This window comes from Anolis carolinensis, chromosome 5 (assembly GCF_035594765.1).
Source record: "Anolis carolinensis isolate JA03-04 chromosome 5, rAnoCar3.1.pri, whole genome shotgun sequence".
NCBI classification, from domain to species: Eukaryota; Metazoa; Chordata; class Lepidosauria; order Squamata; family Dactyloidae; genus Anolis; species Anolis carolinensis.
Genome location: NC_085845.1, coordinates 181,182,392 through 181,205,878, shown reverse-complemented (window position 1 = coordinate 181,205,878; position 23,487 = coordinate 181,182,392). Strand labels below are relative to the sequence as shown.

The 23,487-nt window shown below is 39.2% G+C and overlaps 1 protein-coding gene across 2 annotated transcripts in view; it reads right to left on the bottom strand.

Moving 5' to 3' along the window:
* The window catches only part of atp6v0a4 (ATPase H+ transporting V0 subunit a4), a 40,607-nt gene extending 18,860 nt beyond the window's left edge, over window positions 1-21,747 (bottom strand). The window contains exons 1-11 of one of the 2 annotated variants that reach the window (XM_062983078.1): window positions 21,643-21,747; window positions 17,333-17,462; window positions 16,510-16,588; window positions 15,161-15,255; window positions 13,125-13,250; window positions 11,714-11,808; window positions 10,860-10,986; window positions 10,667-10,749; window positions 5,770-5,863; window positions 4,068-4,280; window positions 1,668-1,818 (exon numbers count right to left, since the gene is read on the bottom strand). In XM_062983078.1, the coding sequence (XP_062839148.1) occupies window positions 1,668-1,818; window positions 4,068-4,280; window positions 5,770-5,863; window positions 10,667-10,749; window positions 10,860-10,986; window positions 11,714-11,808; window positions 13,125-13,250; window positions 15,161-15,255; window positions 16,510-16,588; window positions 17,333-17,449 (1,180 nt within the window). In that variant the 5' untranslated portion in view covers window positions 17,450-17,462; window positions 21,643-21,747. Of the gene's footprint in view, window positions 1-1,667; window positions 1,819-4,067; window positions 4,281-5,769; window positions 5,864-10,666; window positions 10,750-10,859; window positions 10,987-11,713; window positions 11,809-13,124; window positions 13,251-15,160; window positions 15,256-16,509; window positions 16,589-17,332; window positions 17,463-20,135; window positions 21,318-21,642 lie in introns of those variants that run through there. The other variant, XM_062983079.1, reaches the window with a different exon arrangement.
* Window positions 21,748-23,487: the final 1,740 nt, after the last annotated feature.

Sequence of the window (23,487 nt, the reverse complement as noted above, 5' to 3'; positions counted from 1 at the left end):
ATTTTATTAGCAGGGATTTTATTTGCGTTATTGTTTTTGTACTCGTGTCACTGTGTATATACTTATGTATTGTTGCTTATAGGAAGCACTTGGAGTGCTTCTGTGAGCCGTTCCGAGTCCCTTCGGGGAGATGGTGGCAGGGTATAAATAAAGATGATGATGATGATTATTATTATTATTATTTTTATACATTTGGTGAGAAGAGGTGTGGCACATTTTTGTGAGATTGCCCTTAGGGTTTAGCAAACAATGAGAGGGAGTCATGGATTTGTTCGACTTCTCCATCCCTCATAACTGGAACACAGTCAGCATGGATATGAGCATGGAAATAAAATAAAACATGGGGATTTTAAAGTTAGTGTTACTGAAACTGTAATCGCCAGATGGTGCTGTTACTCAGAGCTGGCAGATGCTCTTCGCAGACATACAGCTAGCTGGGCTGCAGAAGTACTGTTTTGCTCAGCAAGGAGTAGCATTACCTTTTGTCTTTTAACTGATCTGTTTAAAAGAGTTTTAATTATGTGGATTGTTCAACTGCATTTTAACAAAAACCTTTTTTATGTTTTTTTGACGTGTGTCATAAGTGCTTTTGACTGAATTTGTTTTATGTTTTGCACGCCACTTTAAGTATGGGGAAAGGAGGTTATAAATGAAATGACACCAATATTCTGATGTAAAGAGGAGGGTATTTTGTGTACCAGACATTACGTATAATTGAACACTTTCATAAGTTTAATGTTTTAATATTTGTATATTTTAAATTCTATTGTAACACTTTTAATGTTAGCCACTTTGAGTCTCCTTATGGAGAGAAAAACCAGGATATGAATAAACATAATAATAATAATAATAATAATAATAATAATAATAATAATAATCTTTCAAAAATCAGACACTGGAGAGCCAACAAAATATTTGGGCCCAAATAAAGTAGATGATACCCTAGAAAATATCACAGATAAAACTGGAATGTGTTTTAAGCAACATCAGAGTATGGTCAAGATGGCAAAAAGTATTAAAGAGTTAAAAAACACAAACCAGCAGAGGCTGCAGCAGTTTGATTTTGCCTCAGCTTGCTGGGAAGGATAGGATTCTGTCCCCTTCTTTCCCCTCTTTTGGTTTAATTAAATTGAAAACTACTTTTGTCCCTTTGGAATCAGTTTGTAGTAACTGAAGTAAGCTAAGGGCAAAGGAATATGGTGTGAGGGAGAAAAGAGAGATTGGGACATGTTAAAGTAGTCAAGAAAGTGGAGTAGCAAAGGATTAAATGGGACTGTCCATTGCGAATCAGGACAGTTAGAGAGTGTGATAAAGTCACTGATCAACTACTGAATGGTAAATCGATACTTATGTAAATCCTATTGATTCATGTGCATACTCTAAGTGGGATTAACAACTGAGCTAAAGCCACAGTGAGAAATGTCTGTTTGTTCAATTGCATGTTTAGTTGATTTCCCTTGTCTTACAAAAACAACAGAAAACAAAAGTAATTTATCCTAAATCCCACTACTAATTTGTTTTTTTCCTATAAAGATCCAAATATTATGTGTGCCAGGCAAGCAGTCCTTGTATAAACTGGCATAAGAATAATCAATAGCTAATTGCATTTTTATTCCAAACCCAGAGTTTTTTAAAAAAGCGATAGAAATAAAACGGAGTGGATCTACCTGGATTCATTTCCCGGTAATTCCCTACTCCGTAAGCATTGACTATGTTCTGAAAGCCAACTGTGAATTTATTAGTTCGGTTAAAGGTGGGAGGAGCCATCTTGGTCTGTATAGCAGTCAGGATGGGGTTGATTGTAGATCCACTTCGTTCCTGCAATGAGAATAATACTCATTAGGGTCATATCCAGAGTCTGGGAAAATAGTCCACTGGTCATATTAGCCAGATACGTATGATTTAAAAAATAAATTTTCCCTGCCACCACCTACATCACAACTGGGTTTATTTCAGCCTGGCTGTCATAGCATCTGATAAAACTATTGGCCCTCATCAATAAACTGAATGAAATGTTGGAATGAAACCATTGGAGGAGACAATGGGTAACTAGATCATCTCTGATGTTTTCTTGAATCTACACAAATTGCTACATGGACCTTCCTATCTTTGAAAGTCACTTCTTCCTCCTACCAGCTCTATGCCCTAAACCATATCTATGCATATTGTGTTTCATGCAAGCAATATATGAAAAAGCATCAGGTGCGTGTATGTGTGTGTGTATGTGTACACACAAACACATATATACACATACACATACACATACACACACACACCATGTGCTTGTTAAAAAACAATGCCTATATGCTGGATGGCAATGGAATTATGTTTAGAGCCAAGTTTTGTGCCTGTGCACCTTGGCAGGGCACATACATGGATTTTTCCTAAAATTGGCTTTTTCCCAAAATTCCAGACAGATTTCTCTTTGGGAATGAGGGTTGGAGGACTGTGGGAAGCAAGTTTTTGGATTATTTTGCATGGTTTTTATGGTATTTACCATTAAATAGAATGGGCAAAAGAATGGGGAAGGGGGTTCAAAAGTCTCTTTGGGGGCTGCGAAAATGGGAGTCAGGACACAGGTGGCTTGAACGTCACCAAACATGATACAACATTCTGCCATATAAAACAAAGTGGAAGTCAAACTACAATACAATGAAAAGAGAGGAATAAAAACAGCTCCTGACAGCAGCCCATGTGCTTTTAGCAAACTTTTCCCCCTGAGGGTCATGCATTTCTTTTATACACTTTCCAAAATTAGCTGTTATCAAGCTGACAGTTACTGTTTTCATCCCCTCCACTTATTATAATCCAGTATTAATAATCTCTTAGTTTTCCAGATTCCTCAGACTTCAACTCTCAGAATCCCCAATCCACAAGGCCTATGGTCTGGGACTTGGGTAGCTAAAGATCAAAACATCTAAAAGAGTAACAGTTAAAAAACATTCTTCCACAGATTATTATCTATAATAAATAAATAAATGCAAAAATGGCCTAATTCAAATGAGTTCAAACTGGGAATTTCCTGGCTATGCTCAGATATGGCCCACGGAGATTCCCTTCTGGCCTACAAGCTGCTTCTGCGATTATCCATGAGTGGAGACAAGAGAAAAAGAGTATTTAAAAGCTGGCCAACTGTTGTCCAGAAGTCAACTCAGTTTTGCAGCTTGAAAATTTTTGCACTAGATTGTTGTTGTTGTGTGTTTTGAAGTTGTGTTCAACTTACAGTGATCCTAAAGTGACCCTGTTATGGGTTTTTCTGGGGGTTAGGGAATGCAACTTTCCCAAGGCACTTCCTTGTCAAGCTGATTCTACATCAGAACGAAATATGCCCACTGATTTTGGAAGGAAAATTTCTTAATAGCGGTAAACTGGGCCCAACTTTGATCCTAGCTTTGTTCCAAAATATTTTGCTGCTTCCTGATATATTATGGACTCTCTCTAAGGGAAGAAAGGGAAACAAATCAGAATTAGTTGCTTTTATATGAAAGCAAACCCTCAGAAGATAATGAGGATGGATTTGGGTTTGGTAATGATTAGAAAAAGCCAGCATGGTGTAGTAGTTTGAATGTAGAGCATGGACCCCGAGAGACCACTTGAGTGCCTGCCCAATCATGGAAACCCATTGGGCAACCTCAAAAAACATTTTCTGGAGAGTCCACAGTAAATACTCCATGCTTTTGATAGCAGATTTGTGTTAATTGGTGGCAGATTTATGTTCAGAAACATTTTACTGTTGCCAATTTTTTGTGATCCAAACATTGAGCTAAGGGGACCCCCATTGGGCCGGGACCCAAAATTTAAGAAGCAGTGATCTATACCACCACCAAATTACCCCATATCAATGTGCTGGATTACAATTTCCACCATGCTGTCTGAAGGCACCCCCCCCCCCCAAATTAGTCTTCTTCCTTGATTGACAGTGAATCCTTTGGGTTTTAAAGTAGTGTTGTTCCCTTCTTAGGACCAAACCTGGATCCTTTCCCATGTAAAGCACGTTTCCTTACTGGCCTACTGAGTCAATCACCCAAAGCCCACTAAACTCATATAAACCAGGTATAGCATCTCACCATTCCTTGGTACAGAGCTCTTTTTATCCTGCCTGTGTCTAGCACAGGGAACCAGATCTCAGCAATAACACACTGCTGTGTGACATCAATGTTGCAAGAGTTCAGGATGTGGTAAATGGCTTTCATTTTCTTCACTTTGATCTGCCAGCTCCACAACTTGGTAGATGCTTCCTTCAATAGTCCCTGGCGATGGGATTCTGTCTGGATGATCACCTATAAACAAAGCATCAATAAGCAAGTGTGAACTGTTGAACTGTTTTTTGGGAAACCTGCGCTTTGATCTACATAAGGCTAGTAACATTTTGGTCCCCCTAATATCTCCATATGACAAAACAATACTGATAAACTTTTGGGTTCTTCAGATTCTTTGGAATTCAATTCCCAGGAGACCCAGGGCCCTTCTACACATGCAGTAAAACCTGGAAATAACTGGGATAAAAGGGGGGGGCTAAAAGACATTTGGAGAAAGTGTGGGCAGAATTGGGTTAACAGCTGAAAAGCACGTGTTTAAAAGGTGCGCTTAAAACCTGATTCTGCCCAAAACATGTGAACCTTTACATGATTGTATATCCCAACAGTCATTGAAAACACATGACTTCCTTCCCATCCCCCTGTGCGGACGGTTCCAGTGCACTTGTTTTAACAGCGGATCGGGCTATCAAAAAATGGAGCCACGAACACACAGATGGTTAAAGGGAAGCACACCTGGAAAGCAATTAGAATTCTCTGCAACCATTCCCTTCTTTCTTATAATATTAAACAGACCTTGAATTAACAGTTGGGTGAATAAAGACATATGAAATCTGCTTGTGTGTGCATTGGGATCTCAGCATGTGCGCATATGAAGTCCAGCGTGTCTCGGTGATTTTTTTTAAAAAAATACTTCCGCCAGATGTTCCCCGTCCACCCTCCATCTTGATCTAATTCAAAGGAAGATGTGAGAATCATTTCCTGAGACTGACAGGGCTGTGTGTGGACTTGCTATCAGGTCTTGAATTTTTTTTGCCCCACATTCTGACGCTGTCTTGAAGTGCTCCCAGTTAGAACAGGGATTTGGTACCTGAAATGTAACACAGTTGAAGACCAAAGTCTGAGAACTGTTGTTATAAAAAATTATTTGCCATGGAAGATTATCTACAGAAAGTCTTCTAACGACCAAGTTCAGACTGCAAACTTCCTAACTGTGGGCCAGATATAGTGTATACCAGGCGTGCACAAGCCGTGGCCCTCCAGGTGTTTGGGATTCCAACTCCCAGGAGCCCCAGTCAGCTTACCAATAGTCAGGAATGCTGGGAGTTGAAGTTCAAAATACCTGGAGGATTTGGTCTATAGGAATCTTCCATCTGGTCTACAACCATATCTGCAATTATCTCTGATTCACAACTGGAGATAAGTAAAAAGAGGTATTTAGAGGCTGGCAAGCCATTGTACAGAACTAGGCTATTTTAGTAAACCCAGCTACATTTGCCAAACTGCAACAGCAAGAGCAACCAATCAATTGTTTCTTCTTGAGATTCCATTGGGTGCCCCTTGGTGTTTCTCTCTCTTCTTTTTTGTCCATGGGAAGTCATGCTAGGGTTTGGGGGAATATGAGCCTTAAAAATGATTTTTCTGAGCTCTAGTCAAGACAATGTGAATCCAGCAGGTGACATCTGCAATACTTTATCACCAAATCATAAGAATACAGCCAAAGGTCACCTACAGTGTTTAGATCCTCAATCCTTGTGTTCACACCAGCAGCCATTTCTCGCCGCTCTCCAGCCGACTCTGGGCAAGGGTACACTGTGGCCCGGAAACTAGCAAGAAAACAAGACCAAAAAAAATAAGCAGACACTGACTGCTGTGCCCAAGCATTGGTTATACTTCAAGACATGATTATTCTGGCACCCAAACCAGGACCAAAATGTATGTGTGAATTAGACAGGGGAGATTTTCCAGCCAATTTTTGATTAAAGCAACTTTCTATAATATCTTTGAAACATGATCATAAAAAGTGATAGTCAGTAGAGCTATTGCATTATAATCTTAACAAAATTCAGTAGAGGATTCGTTATTTATTGTGCAAAGAAATTAATTCAAACTAATTCATTAGTCTGTCTATCTGTAAAATGTAGTTACAAATCTGTTTCAACCAGTAAATAATGAAAACAGCTCCGGATGTTTCAGTTATGATTATACTGTAGCTCAGGCATGGGCAAACTTTGGCAGTTGTTTTGGACGTCAGCCGCCAAAATTCCTAACAGCCTACCAGCCCATGCCGACTGTAGCTGCAATATATCCACCTCAAAACACATTGCTTTGCCCCTTGCATGCCTGCAGGGACTAAGCTTTGTCAAGCTAGAACTTGATCGCAAAGCAATCCTTGCTAATCCATGAACAAGGACACAAGAGAAAGGTGAGAGTCCACACAGTACAGTGCCTTTTCAATTTCAAGCAGAAAGTGCTACAAATCCGTAATAATCTTCACTGCAATTCCAACTCCGAAATGGGATCTCTGACAAAATATTCTTTCTTAAAAAGTCAAGCCTCAAAATCTCTGTTCCTTATTACTTCAGGCTCACATGCTGCAGAGCTCTTAACACACATTTTTAAATTGGACTTTCTAATCATGCCTGACAGATTATTCCTCTTTGCTGCAATCCACAAACACTGCACTTTTCCCTCCACGTTATCACGGCAGTGTGGCTTTGATCTTCTCACAGTGTCAGTTTTACCGTAATGACACATACATCTAAGAAAGCTCAAGGAGAAATCGCCGGGGAGCCTTCAGTTTGATAAATCGGCTGCTGCGTTCACAGCAGCATCCCAGCATCTGCAAATGAAAGACCTGGACAGGGCTGTCATTTTTTGTTCTACCTTCCTTTTAAAATAAACTTGTATGTGAAAAGCTTGAAAATATTACCTTTGTAGATCATACCTCCCTAAATCCCCATTTAGTATGGCAAGCTGGGGGACTTGCAGAACTCTCGACCAAAGGGGGAAAAAACCCATTCCAAGCCTTATGTTTGTGTGAACTTTCCATGAGTGAAAAATTATTATTATTATTATTATTATTATTATTATTATTATTATTATTATTATTATTATTATTATTATTAGCAAATTAATAGCTAAATATCATTGCTGAATCATCAACCGAATGTTGAATTGAACGATATTTAGAAAAACAACTTTGAGGAATACACCTCTCAGAATTTGAGAAATTGCAGTTTTCCCCAAAATAATTTTTCCAAACACTGTGAATGAATTAAAGCTTACTGCTTGGAAGGCTGCGTAGTTGTGTTCTAGTGGAATGGTTTTTTGGCCAATTTGATTGCACAGAATAGCCTTGCTGCTTCAAAGCCTGGCCGCTTTTTATATAGGGGCATCCTTCCTTGGGCAGGTTGAATGGGACGGAGTAGCCTCGTGGCTTCAAAACTGGAGGGTTTTCTATCTAGGGGAAATCTTGGTTGGCCAGGCTGAACAGCACTGAATAGCCTTGCTGCTTGCAAGCCTGGCCGCTTTCTACTTTGTGGAATTCTTGGTTGGCCAGGTTGAATAGCAATCAGAGCCGGCCCTAGGTATTTTTCAAGTGTAGGCGAACAGAATTTTGGCGCCCCCCCAAACCAATCACTGAAAAATAAAAGCGTTGGATAAGCGAAAATGTTGGATAATAAGGAAGTATAAAGGAAAAGCCTATAAAACATCAAATTACATTATGATTTTAAAAATTAAGCACCAAAACATCATGTTTTACAACAAATCAATAGAAAAAGCAGTTCAATACATGGTAATGTTATGTAGGAATTACTATATTTGCAAATTTAGCACTAAACATTGAACAGGGATATAGGGCAGTGTGGACTTAGATAACCCAGATAGCCTTCAGTATTAAAAAAAACCCTCTAAAATCAGGACAATAAATAAAGAACACTCTGAAAACAGAAGAAATCCAGACAGTAAACAATCAGGGACAGCTAACTCCTCCCAAAAAAAGATTCTCCCAGGCAAGAAGAAGCCAGGCCTTGAAGCCACAGGGCCATTAAATGCTAATCAAGGTGATTAATTACAACATTCACACCTGCTTCAAAGAAAAGTTCTTTCTCCCACCCTGGACCTTCTACAGATATATAAACCCCACATACCTAGCTTCCAAGTTCCTACAGACCTCACAATCTCTGAAGGCCCCAAAGGTGGGCTTGCGTGGTGCGAAGGTGGGTCTGCGCTGGCCGGAAGGCCCGAAAGAGAAGGAGGTGGAGAGTGGTGCCCTCCTCCCAGGACGATGGTGCCCCCGGGACGATGGCGCCACAGGCAAATGCCTATTTCGCCTTATGGTTGGACCGCCTCTGATAGCAATGAATAGTCTCATTGCAGCAAGTATGAATGCTGCAATTAGTCACCTTGGTTAGCATTTAATCATAGCACAGCTTCAAAGCCTGGCTGCTGCCTGCTTTGTTGGGAGGTGTTAGCTGGCCCTGATTGTTTCCTGTCTGGAATTTCCCTGTTTTCAGAGTGTTGCTCTTTATTTACTGTCCTGATTTTAGAGATTATATTATTCTGTATTATTATACCACAGTAATTTTAGATATTATATTTATAATCTTATATTATCTGCTTAGAACTGGATTATATGAGGCCCCTCCTACACAACTGTATAAAACCCACACTGAACTGGATTATATGGCAGTGTGGACTCAATATAATCCAGTTCAAAGCAGATACTGTGGATGATCTTGCCTTGGCATTCTGGGTTATATAGGTGTGTGGTAGGGCCTTGAATCTACACTGCCATATAATCCAGTTCAAATCAGATAATCTGTATTTTATAGGCAGTGTGGAAGAGGATTGAGTGAAGAGGCCCTGGGCGCCATTCCGGCTGAGTGGGTTGCTAGGAGACGAAGTGGGTGGAGCCTGCCCTTCTAACTGGCAGCAAGGGGAAAAAACAGTTCTTCCTCTTCCTCTAATTTGGACTTTATTTTTCTAGGTTTTTTTGTTTGAAAGACATATTTTGGATGACTATATCTTTTGTGGCCAAATTTCGTGTGATTTGGTTCAGTGGTTTTGTTATTTACTCCATAATATATAATACTCATATTATGCTATACTAATAATATAATATATTGTATATACATATCATATTGATATTAATATTATAATGTAATACAATATTATAATAATAATAATAATAATAATACACTATTATAATTGTATATTTATATTACATGTAATATTACAAATAATATTTCAATATAGAGTTATAGTACAATATAGTAATATATAATGCTTATATTGTGCTATGCTAATAATATAATATATTGTATGTAAATATAACTTGTAGCTGCCCTGAGTCCCCTTCGGGGTGAGAAGGGTGGGATATAAATATAGCCAATAAATAAATAAATAAATATTTGTGAACATCACTAATTAGATAGAACTTGAACTGCAGAAATGGAAACAATGCAAATCTTCCAATAGAATAGAAGAAATGTGTGTCCAGTGCAGAGGTTTTAAATCCTACTGAACAGATGATCTGTGCCCAACATAATCCTTTAGTCTGGACTTGCTGGGATGGATTTACAGGAATATTAAAACTAGTTGATGTCAATGGAAACTTAATACAGAATGATTCCTGTGTCCATGAGGGGATAGGTTCCTGAACATACAATGGAAAAGGAAACTGTTGATTACAGCAAACCTATTTTTAATTAACAACTTATGCCAGAAGTTACCATAGCTTGGCAATGGTGACTCTATGGTAACTTCCAGAAGAAGCCTATCACAGAAGGAGGACCTAGAAAATTCCTAGACAAATATTTTGTCGGATGAGGGTATGGGACATATATTGTACAACATAAATTGGATCTAATCCTATGTGTACAGAGAAAGCTACATATACATAGACTAGCAGTGGCTGACATATCTATCTCCATATATGACTAGAGCTCCCAGCAAGCAGTACTACCGTGTTTCCCCGAAAATAAGTCAGCGTCTTATATTAATTTTTGCTCCCAAAGATGTGCTAGGTCTTATTTTCAGGGGATGTCTTATTTTTCCATGAAGAAGAATTCACATTTATTGTTGAACAAAAAAGTGAACATTATATACTGTACAGAAGTTGTCATCACAAACCAGCATAACCAGACAAACTGTGAATCCTATCAAGAATTTCTTGTTACTACCATTATTTCCATGTACAACTGGTATGTACATTTACCAATCCTGCATGATCTGGTGTTCTGTTTGGTGGGCATGCTTCCAAACAAAAACTGCTAGGTCTTGCTTTCGGGGGAGGCCTTATATTTAGCAATTCAGCAAAACTTCTACTAGGTCTTATTTTTCGGGGATGTCTTATTTTCGGGGAAACAGGGTATGCTGTTCAGCAAAATGTAGACAGTCACAATTTGCCCAACTTATCCACAGATCACAACCAGTAAATCACAAAAACAAAGTCCAAAACCCAACTCACAAACAACAGGCAAGAATCAGGCAGATGTGCCACAGAATGCAAAGCCAGTTACCCTGACTCTTTACCCTGTGTAGGAGTCTTACGTATTCTTCAACCCCGCATCAGCTACAGAAAAAATGAAAACAAACAAACAACAGCAATAGTTTCTTTTTACCCATCACAAATCTTCTTGATTTTCAACCTGAGCTGCTCCCCTTGGTAGAAGATAATGAACACATTCTTTTTCATTTCTTCTTTCTAGAGAAAAATAAATGCAGTATAAGTAGAATTTTTAAAAATAATAAGCAATTGAGCTGCAAACACGATGCGAGAGATGGCAATATGGAAAAGACTTCTTCTACACTTACAGTGACAGGATCTTCTAGAGCAGTATCCATTTCACTGAACCTCAGATAGATGTTTCCCCGGCAAGCTCTCCACAGCAATCGCTCAAAAGGCACCATCCTCTCCCTCTTGATCACCCCAGCTATGAATCTGTGGGACACAAGACAAAACGGATACAAGATGCACATATTCCTTTTGCATTAGTTAAACACTAGAGAGGCTAAGTAATGCTATACTTATGTGTCAAAACAGGTCTGTCATATTTATGTATTTGAGCTGATTCCCATATGAATGCATATATCTTCAAGCTGTTTTCCTTAACTATTTTACTGCACATAATTTCAATTTAAACTGCCCATTTTTGCCCTCTAAAAAAGTGAAAATGTAGAACTAATTGGAATCTATAATCCCAGAATAAAGAGAAATAAGTAAATACTTATAGATATTACAGAATCAAAGGATAGTTCTGAGTAAAAAGAGTAGGGATTTCAATGATTTCAAAGGCTCTTGGAGATAGAAGATTGTTCTGTGTCTCTATGAGTGCACCTCTCTGCCAAAGCTGGTGTCTCATCAAGGTACAAATGCTAGGATTCCATAGCATTCAGTCATGGAAGTGAAAAAGTAGTTATCATAGGTCCTCTTCTTCCAGGACAAGTCCTCTTTTTATAACAAAATTTCTCTTCAGACGAATTTTTAAAAATATCAGCTGCCTCTTAACCTTCTGCCTGCCAATGCTGCCTGAGAGATATCACAGCAGTCAGGGGTTTAAAGTACTTGGTTGATAAATGTGTCCTATTTTTTGTTTTTCCTAATATGGTAAGTCTAGTTAATGAGGAAAACGTCTTTGTGGAAATAAATCAACAGAAACAACACTAACCCCAGTTTTGCAGCAACTGCTGCTGGAGTACTTCTTAGTTCCAAAAGTCCAGAGGTGTCCTCATTGAAGAAATCATCAGGCAAATTAGTTTCAGTCTGAAAGCAGGAATGATATAAATCTTACAGCACCGTCTTGAAATCAGTAGAAGTGGAAATGTTTGTCATTTCTCAGTATTGTGTATACCACTCTTATTTATGTTATTTCAGGTCACATCTATGAAATTTTTAACTGGTTTATTGGACATGTGTTGTTCTCAGATAGCTACGTATTGCTGTGTGAGATTCTGAATGGAGAAGGGTAGAAATGGAAAATATATGGTCCTTCAGATGTTACAGTTTAATAAAGAATTTTGCAGGTTTTCTTTTGCAATATCTTGAGCAGCAAAAAATATCAATCCTGAATTCGGGATTTTGACATCACAGTTTTGATTATTAGGTTGAGCCAGTCTGCATCTACAACTGTAGAAACAATGGCACTCCTAAATTTCCAACTTAAGGCGCTTCCAGACAGCGCCAAAATGTGGGATTAATATGCAGGATAAACAAACCCAGGATCTCAGAGCAGGACCCCATACAGCCCTGGAATTCCCCCCCCCCCCACTGTCCTCACAGCCCTTCTGTGTCTCAGGATAAAATGGAGGGCGGATGGGGGACAACCACCAGAAGTTTGTTTTTTTTAAAAAAAAAATCATTTGATTATGTGCTAATATATGCACACGCAAATATCCTAATACAAATATGGAGAGATTCCTATGTGCACATATATGCATCAGCACATAATGGAGGGAATTTTTTTAATGCCGCAGGATTTCCCTCTTTCCCCAATTGCTAATTTAATTTTATAAAGTTTAAAATAAACACTTTCAGAGACCTCTAACGGCTCTCACTTCTCCTCTCTTGAAACCAGCTAGAAATCAGCTGTGTCTCCGTGGGAGCCCAAACAGCTGATTAGTTGTTTCAGGCTTTTTAAAACTGGCATGGGGTGGGACGCAGTCTCCACAGGGAGTAAAGGGAATAATCCCAAACTTTACATGACTGCAGGGAATATCCACTTTTTTCACCAAGAACCGGGATAAAGGAGGACCTTTTTGAATTGGGTTTTCCCTCAGTTGTTGCAATTGAGCATGCATTTAACACAAACATCATCTAGACACCTCCCGTTTCTTTTGTGCTGTGTGGAAGAACCAAAAGTGTTTTCTTTGCAAGATTGTTCAGAGGGGTTTGCCTCTGCCTTCCTCTGAAGCTGAGAGAATGTGACTTTCTCTAAGGCAACCCAGTTTCTTAGCCAAGCAGAACTCAAATGACAATGAAATGATGAAGAACAATGAGTTGCCTAGGCTCCAGAGTTGTAGTCTAACACTCAAACTACCACCCCATACCAACTCTTTTATTTAATTTTGACTATACATCACCTCAAAGAAGTCTTGGGTTTTCTTCAGGAGATGCTTTAATTCAGTGAGTTCGAGAAAGTTCTGCTTCAATGCCTGAAGATTTTGGTTGGCTTCTTGCAGCTCCCCTTCCAGCTTCTCCAAAACACCCTGTTTATCGACAGAGAATAAAAGAAAAACAAAGGAAGATCCAATTATGCCTTCACGCGCCTTGCTGCTGACAAAACAGATTACTGCAAAGATGGATTATTATGTGGCAAACCTTTCAAAATATGTCTCTCGGCAGGTTAGGCAATCTTGCTGCAAATATTAAAAAATTGTTTCCAAGCATGAATGATTCATGAACGGCACAAATTATGTACAGACACCAAAATAAGTAACAGAAAGCACAACAAATCTCTGTTTTGCAGTAAGTGAAATGATGAATGACAACGATGAGTTGCTAACAACTTTTGTAATGATCACTTCTCTAAGATACAAGATGCTGCTCTGTTTCTTAATTCTATTCCTTAACTCCAGGAGGCTGAAATAATGAACATATCCAACAGGGCAGAAGTTGGCAAACAGTGGTCCCAGGGATGCGTATAGCCCCAAGGTTGTTTCTGTGACTTCTAGATCATCCTACTTCTGGCCAAACAGAAAGGGTGAATTGCTTCTCATGGAAACTTCCATATGTGGCAAGTGGGACCATACAATCCAGATTATCAAAGCAGATTATCCACATTGTCTGCTTTGAACTGGATTATATGAGTCTACACTGCCATATAATCCAATTCAAAGCAGTTAATTTGGATTTTATATGGTGGTGTATAAGGGGTCTGGCTCCAAGTCTTCAGTTTCCATGGATCATCTGCTGGTGGGAGAAAAGGGTGTACATTCTCCAGTTCTGTTGGATTCAGCTCCATGCAAGAGGAAAAGATTGTATGCAAATCTCTAAGTCAGCTGGCAAAGCAGTAGCTTGTTACAATTTACCAGGCTTGAACAATTTGTTTACACAATAAGGGGACTACATCTTAACTTATTCTTCCTTCCCAGTTGCTGTAGCACCAAGACTCACCTTCTTCTGTGTTCTGCATCTACCTTTTGACTAAAACCAAATAGAGTAAATTAAATGTTCCTTGATCCACCACCTTAAGTAATAAAGAACTATGACCTGGGAATAGCCCTTTTAGTTAGAATTTCTGTCTTAACTTTCAAACAAAGTCAATGTTTATGTCTGAATTACAAGTTGTAAGCATCGGTGGGTGGAACTAAATGAATAACACCTAGGAACATCACCGGGGTTTCTCCACAGGTCTCAGGTTTTGGAGGAGAAAACTTAGGGCCTGGCATTGGCCTGGACTGGGAATTATACTGGCGATTTATATTTCAGGTAGGTTGCAAAGGACCACTGTATGGTTTAACTTCTTTTTTAAAAAAGCCATTTTACAAAATGGAGGTGAGCTTCCAGCCACTGCTATTCTTTCCATCAATAACCTTGGTGTTGCAAACCAGGTTCTCTCCTTTATCCTCATAACATACCTGTGAGGCAGGTCAAGGTAAAAGGAAGAGTGACCAGCATAAGGTCATACTCTGAAAACTTGAATCTGGGTCTCTGAAATCCCATTTCAGCATTCTCATGATTATACCCCACAGTGACGAGGAAGTAGGAACAGAGGAAGTGGATGAACTCATCTCAATCCTTCATCAGATGAACTTGTTTACTATTTGTTCTAACAAAGACATTATTGCCTGAAGGACATGGTAGATTTGGATTTATTGCTTAAAATGGGTTTGCACTTGAATGTTGGGTCTAATGAAGTGCTTATGGTTTTCCCCTAAGGCAATCTTCTCCAGATGACCTCCAGAGCAGTAATCGCATCATCCTGAATCTGCCTGTACATTATGTAGGAATTGAAGTCCACTGTATTTGGGGGGTATTGAGATAGGAAATGCCATTCTAAGATATGAGATCAGTCTACACCACACGGAAGGCCTCCAGACAGCCACAAGTTTAACAAGAAAGCAACAGGTCTTCGTGCTTCTCTTCAGGCCATAACCGAGAAGAACAAATACTTTACCTCTAAGTCAATCATTTCTCGTGGCAGTGGAGTCTCAGGGTATTTCCCAGGATTTTGAAATTTTATGTCTTCTCCCATCTCAACTTCTAAGAAACCTGTAAGCAAGTCAAACAGAAGAATCAGGCCATCTCATTTTCTCAAGTGGGCCCTAAAATAATTAATACCTGAACTTTTCCAAGAGGCCAAAATGATTAAACTGAGGTGGTCATACTTGAGCAATATTGTGAGAACAGAAGACTCACTAGAAAAGTTGACAATCTTGGTGAAGTGGAGAGTAGTATTGTGACTTGGAGGTCTTCTGTTGATAGGGTTGCCATAAGTGGAAGTTGACTTAGAAGCAATTAAGTTATGGGGTTATGGAAGTATGTGACACCACACCTATCTGAAGGAAGCAGAGTCTCTCACCAAACTACAAATTCTATGTTTCCATAGGATGCAGCTATGACAATAAAAATATACATAATAATGTGAAAGGTGGAAAAGGTCACAGACCCAAGTAGCTCTTAACTATACCCTTAGGAAATTGCCTTACACCAGCTCAAACTATTGGTCCATGCCAGGTTAAAACTATTGTTATTTCCAATTATATGCTTCAAATCACATGGTTTCTTCTGCATGTGTTGCAAGCATGCACCATTGCTATTGTTTCTGCTGATTTTTATAGGCACTGATCTCATCAAATTTTCTGGGTTTTTTTAGCTACAATATTGTGGTTTGGTCTAGTACAGGAGGAAATCCATGGGAATGACACCAAGATTTACTACAGTGGTGACACCAACCCTAATGATGCTACTTAAGCTATGCTAGCCATTATGATAGTCAGCAATTCTCCAGTGTCAGGTTGAGGATTACATCATCTGACATCCAAAGTCATTTTTAGCTGCAGGTGTCAGGAATGGAATCTGAAAGAATATACTCTATCGCTTTAGCTGTTGTCCTTTTACTAATAGTGATTCTAATAGTCATGCTCGCAGTTAGAAAGCAGTGCACTCTGCAGGTATGAACTCTTTTTTTTCCTTAAAGGTTCTCTGTGGTAAGAAAACAGAAAAGAAAGGAAGGGCTACAACTGGAGGACATCATCATCCGAAGCTACGTACAATTTAGTGATTAAGTCAAGGCAATGGCATGTCAAAAACCACCCATAGAACCACACGTGGTCTTCCATTCCAATTTACACTCAATTTCTAGAGACCCCTTAAGCGCAAAACAAAAGGGGGAACACTGGGGGAAATGAATGTCAACAACCTTTACAGCACAGTCCCTTAAGTTTGGTGTTTTGAAATAGGAATCCACTCTAGCGTAGTCTTCCCTAAACATAGCTCTGTGAAAATAAAATAAAATCGACTTACGAAGGATTCTTTCCAAGGATTCACATCTTCTCACTTCATTCACAAACTTCCTTTGGAAGCTGTTCACATTCAAATTCAACTAAACAGCAGTCAAAGAATAACAATAACAATACAAAAATTAAACAAAGGAAAACAGGTGAATTAATCCTTCCTTCCTTTCTTTGAATATTGATACAACTCTAAACATTGTGTTGTTGAAGGTTTTCATGGCCGGAATCACTGGGTTGCTGTGAGTTTTTCGGGCTGTATGGCTATGTTCCAGAGGCATTCTCTCCTGACATTTCGCCCACATCTACGGCAGGCATCCTCAGAGGTCGTGAGGTCTGTTGGAACCTAGGCAAGTGGCATTTATATATCTGTGGAATGTCCAGCGTGGATGAAATAACTCTTGTCTGTTGGAGGCAAGTGTGAATGTTGCAAATGGCCACCTTGATTAGCATTGAATGGTCTTGCACCTTCAAAACCTGGCTGCTTCCTGCCTGGGGGAATCCTTTGTTGGGAGGTGTTAGCTGGACACATAGATATAAAACCCACTTGCCTAGTTTCCAACAGACCTCACAACCTCTGAGGATGTCTGCCATACCATAGATGTGAGTGAAATGTCAGGAGAGAATGCTTCTGGAACATGTCCATACAGCCCAGAAAACTCACAGCAACCCAATTCTAAACGTATTTGTTCCTTACTACTGGGACGTGGTGACTAGACATGGGGAAGATCTTCATTTCAGAATATCTTTGAAATAAATATTTATTGATGTTTGCAAAATTCAAAGGGCAGCCCTAAAATCCTGATCCATACAAAGGTTTCCAATGGCCTACTCACATCTCTGAACTGAACCAGGCCCAGCTCTCCGAGTTCTGCCACACAGCAATAGGCCGACTCCACTTGAAGAAAAAGCTGCGAGAGACACATCTCTTCGCTCCGAAACACGGACCCCATCTTGCATGCTCCTCTGTGGAGAGATTGAAAGAAATGCCAAGAATTAAGGCTTCATCTCAGGAGGACCAGGCATTAGCTTGGTTCTGGGCACTACCATTCAAGAAGGACGACAAGCTGGAAGGTGTCTAGAGAAAGACAACCAAAATGGTCAAAGTTTTGGAGTGCTTTGATTGTATTTTCCTGCATGGGAGGGGTTGGACTGCACGGCCCTTGTGGTCTCTTCCAACTCTATAATTCTATGATCCTAGTCTGATATACATCATTTGCATTTTGCTCAGTAGGAAAATACAATGTGCACTGATTTTGTGCCTTGGGCAACATAGGTTTTAATCAGGAATAAGATAAAGCTATCGACGTGTCCTTCGTTGCCCTTCTAAGAAGACATGCAAAGGCTTGAACTGTAAGTGTATACAAGAAAACGTACTACAGTAGTCATTCTGTGATTATTGGTAGCACTGTACATTGCCATAATGCAGTTTCAAACCTCATAATGTGGCAGTGTAGTTGGGGCTGATGAAATCCATTTTGAGAAAGTGTTGCCCCCTCTTTCCCCTGCACGAAACCACAATAAGACCCTCATACCCATAGTGGATACATTCCTATCTAGGAAGGATAGAGCTGGACACCATTGAATTATATGACTTTAGTTTCAGCACAGAATCGATTTGCAATGGAGGATGTAGATTTTCCTATGGAGGACTTTCCCCAGTGGTTACTGGGGTCTTACTGTACGCACAAAAACTTAGCAATTTGCAAAATCTATTCTCCTGCATCAAGAAATCAATACTGCAATTCTAAAGAAACAAACACAGATGCCGGATACAAGTTCAGTAAATATCAAACACTAAATATCAAATGATAAAAGCATAATTTCCTTCACTCCTGGACATTCAATGCTTTTACATTACCTCTGAAGTTCAAAGAGAAGCCTAATACTGACATTTTTAAAAAAACAAAAACAAAGTTACCAAAATATAATTTATAAATCAAACAGTTCACCAGTTAAATATGTACTCTGAGTCGTTTTGGTACAGTGTTCAGAACAGACTGGGAATTATGTGGCGATCCAGATACAGGGTGCATCTACACTGTAGAATTAATGCAGTTTGACACCACTTTAACTGCCATGGCTCAATGGTATGGAATCCTGGGAGTTGTAGTTTTACAAGGTCTTTAGCCTTCCCTGCCAAAGATTCCATAGCATTGAGCCATGGCAGTTGAAGTAATATCAAATTACATTAATTCTATAATTAATGTAGATGCACTCTTTGTGGACTATAATTCTCAGCTGTATTAGCCAGCATAGCCAATGGTGAAAGATGCTGGGAGTTGCCATCTAACACCATGTGGAGGCCTGCACAATTCCTGCCTGGATTTGGGAATCTCATTGCAATCCGCACTAAGCCATGAAACCCAATGGATTATCTACTAAGATGTAAGTTTTCATAGGATTGCAGTCTGACTGCTTGTTTTTTATGGATTCCCAGAGATATGAACTTGAATGTTTTCTTGGGCCTCTGGAGCTTAGTATTCTTAGGAACTAAAAGATATGCTATTTGTTTTATTACAGAACTGCACAAGTATTCAAGAATCTAAGAATCTCTCCCTATCCCAACCCCATCTGCATTATGGCCTATAGCCATACTTGTGGATAGATTTTGAGAACTGACATCCAAAAAAGTATTTTTTGCAATCTGTGTCAAACTTGAGGCCTGCTAAGCAAGTGGCCTTTCTTTGTCTGTATTGCAAATGTCTCAATTGGGGTGGGGACCTAAAGAGTATTACAAACACACTCTGAAAGAAAGCAAAATGCTTTCTCCAAAGCTCTTTAAGACGCAGTTCCTAAATATTATTCCCCATTCCTGCTGCAAAAAAAAGGACAAGGGTAGACCGGGGCCCCATCTGCACTGCCAATAAATGGATTTTGAAGCTGCATTATATGGTCAATGTAGACTCATATAATGCAGTTCAATGTAGTTAAACTGCATTATATGGCTCTGTACAAACTATTATGTAATGCAGTTTCAAACGGCATAATATGACAGTGTAGATGGGGCCTGGGACAGAAACAGGCCTAGGAAATTGATGCTGTCCTACCTTTAGCAACAGAGCAGCACTGAATCTGATTTAAAATGGTCTCATTTTGTAAAGCAGAGCAATTTTACTGTTATTAATTTATACTTTTTGCACTTTGTTGTATTTGTATAGGGTTGCACTAATGAATGCTTTCTGTGAGCCGCCCCAAGTTCCTATAGGAAGATGGTGGCGAGATACAAATAAAGTTGTTATTATTATTGTTATTATTATTATTATTATTATTATTATTATTATTATTATTATTATTATTATTATTATTGCAGAGCAAGAGAGTAGCAACAAGTCAACAAGCCTGCAGTACCTGTAGCTGGCCTCCTGAACATCATTAAACACAAATATAGTGAGATCTACAACAAAATGGTGCCATGAGCACAGAGTTGTCATGCCAAGGTTGCATCGACTAACAATAAATATAAAAAAAAATTAATACATTAAGATATATATATATATCTCAAATCAATTAAATATTAAAACTATTTAAATATTAAAATGTTTACTCCCATGTTCAAATCTCAAACACACCTCCTTTAAAAGTCCGACACTTGACAATTTATAAAAAGCCTGATGGCAGAGAAATAGTTTTACCTACCAACAAAAGGTGAGGAGGGATGGGGCCAACCTGGCCTCTCTAACCAAGAAGGTCCAAAGTTGGAGCAGCCAACAAGAAGATCCTTTTTCTTGTTCCCACCAGCTGAGATAGATACAGTGGTAGGACAAAGAGAAGGCCCTCTCAAGAGGATCGTAGTGTTCTGATAGGCTCATAAAAAGATACTGCCCTCCAAATAACTTGGATCTAAACCGTATAAGACTTTATAAGTCAAAACAAGCCAAATTGTTCCCAGAAAAGTCGGCAGCCAATGTAGCTGCTGCAACAGGAGAGTTGTGTGCTCCCTGTAGCCAGCTTCTAGTTAATAATCTGGTTGGACCAACTGAAGCTTCTGGGCACTTTTGAAAGGCAGCTCCTTATAGTGTAATCCAATGGGATGTAACCAAGGCATATTCTACTGTGGCCAGATCTGATTTTTTCAGAAATGTAAGTAGTTGGAGCACTAACTTTAAGTGTTCAAAAGCACTCCTGGTCTCAGCTGATACCTGGGCCTCCAATTTTCAGAGCCAAATCTTGGAGTACCAAGAAAAAATTTGACCACACTGATGCTCTGATGCTGCTTTGTCACACATATCCCAGGTTTCATCTCTCACCTCCAAACTGCAAACCTTCAGGTAAATGAACACATCCTTCCCCGCCACCAAAATTTCACAGATGAAACCTGGGATATGTGTGACAAAGCAGCATCAGAGTATCAGTGTGGTCAAAATGACAATGTTGTTGATAAAGAAGAAGACACAAACTAAGAGGAGCCGCAGAAGTTTGCTTTTGGCTGAGTCTACAGTGAAGGACAAGATTCCGTCCACTTTTTTCGTTCTCTCTTCCGCTGAATTAAATGCAAACCATCTTTGCATTTTGTACCCATTTTGCATCAACTGAATTAAGCTGAGCACAACTGGGAAAGTGGGAGAGAGGAACTGAAACATTTTTAAAGCAGCCGAAAAAGCGGCACTACCAAATCAGGAGGTTATGTGCACAGTATTTTCTCCCATTGCTGCAGAACCCATAAGAAGATTGGCAATACAAACGTGCTTCAGCCTAACATTTGATAATGCGTCTCCTAGACTCTTGCTCCCATTCACCGCAATATTACTACTGTAATCTCCTGTCCATCATCATCTCCATCAGTCTAACATATCATCTGTACCTCTCATCCCTATCTGCTCATTGAAATGAATGATCATTCGCATTCAGTTTTTCCTAGACTCTTTTTGGTTTTCGGCACTAAAGTTATAATTGCATCAAGCATACCAGCAATCAGGGAACATACAGATCTAGTGCTGTTAAATGCTAATTGCTGGTTTCAGAATACATATTGAGCTATTTAATCAAGGCTTATATTATTTTTCTCCCAGGGGAGAAGGGAGAGTAGGAAAAACATTTAGCATCCATATGTGAAAGAGATTTTCCCTTCAGGGAAAATCAATAAGCACTAAAAGACCTCTGAGCCTTCTAGAGAAATAGGTAGTAATGTATATCCACATCTCACCTTGGTTATTCCCTCTCTTTGAGTTCTTTTCCTCTGCGTAGCCTGGACAAATTTTGAAGTTGTTTCTAGGTCTGCAGAACACAAATTGAAGACTAGATGGGAGCATAAAGGTTTTTTCCCCTCTTAGATATGTATAGTTAAAATAGCCAAGCTGGTCCCAACTGGTCCCAACCCAAGAAAACCTACCTGTCCTCTGGTCGCTGAGTGGACAGGACCAGAAGCCACCTTGCTTGGCCTAACCTTTCCTAGTGATAAGAAATAATGGTGTTGTGTCAGCAGTGGGGTGTTGGCAGTAACAACAAATTCAGACATTGCCTCTTCCTACTTCTTAAATGAGTAGGCTATTCTACATCTTTCTCTGCAAAAAGGGAGGCAATGTGTTTTTCATGAGTAACGGTGGCTAAATGCTTCCATGCAGGGCAACTCATCTGCACCAGATTTTAGTCTAAATGTTAAAGATGCCATCCAAGATGCTCAACCCATTTGGGGAAAAGGTTGACTCAGTGGAATTACTAGAGTCGGTGACAGCCAATGCAGTGGTTATATCTAACTACAGGGATAAAAATAATACATTTCTGCTGAAATTTAATAATTTTGATGTGTTGTGCCCGTTCTCCAGAATCTTATGCCAACATAAAGGTCTCATTAAAAAAAAAGAACAGAGGAAAGGAAAAGCAAAGGAAAAGCAAGACGAGGAATTGCAATAATTTCATCCTATGCATAATCTTATGAAATAATTTTGGGAGAAGTAAATACATGAACATCTTGATTTAAACATTTTATTTGTCATTCTAAAAGAAAATAGTCTATACACCATTTCCCCCCAGTTTTTCCAGAAATTTAAGGATTTGGAGGAATTTCCTCTCTGTTTGTTTTCTAGTCTCCCAGTCCCGGTTTTCATATCTGTATTCTGCTTATATGTGTACCCTTGGCTATAAAGTAGGGGAAAGTCTAACTTATATTACAAGTCCCTATGTTAACTTGGCTGCCCCTTCCTATTATTATTATTATTATTATTATTATTATTATTATTATTATTATTATTATCATCATTATTGCTGTTATAGGTTGAGAATCTCTTAACTGAACTGCTTGGGAGCAAAAGTATTTCAAATTTCTTCAGAGTATGGAATCCTTGCATATTTATCATAAGATATATTGGCAATAGGACCCAAGCCAATTCAAAGTGCAGCTGATTACCCATAAAGCCCTATATGCTTCTGGTCCAACTTGTCTTCGAGACAGCATCTCCTTCTATGAACCGGTGTGGGAATTGAGATCTGCTGGGAAGACCCTTCTCTTGGTCCCAAGTCGGTGCCCCGGCTCTGGAATGCCCTCCCTAAAGAGATCAGGCTAGCCCCTTCGCTTCAAGCTTTCCATTCCATCTTAAAAACATGGCTTTTTAAGCAAGCCTTTGAGCTTACCTAGGTTTTTAAGGATTTGTCCGAGGACTTACTGTGGGCATCACGTCGGCACTGGGCTGTGCCAGTCGAAACAACTTTATCCACAGCTATTACTGCATTTTATGGATTTTAATGTTTTACACTGTAATTATGTATGTGTGTGATTGTAATTCTATGGTTTTATCGTTTTAGATTTATAGTAGAGTCTCACTTACCCAACATTCACTTATCCAATGTTCTGTATTATCCAACACAGTCTGCCTTTTAGTAGTCAATGTTTTTGTAGTCAATGTTTCAATACATTGCGATGTTTTGATGCTAAATTCATGAATACAGTAATAACACTGAGCTGCTTTTTCTGTCAATTTGTTGTAAAACATGATGCTTTGGTGCTTAATTTGTGAAATCATTTAATAGGCTTCTCCTTAATCCCTCCTTATTA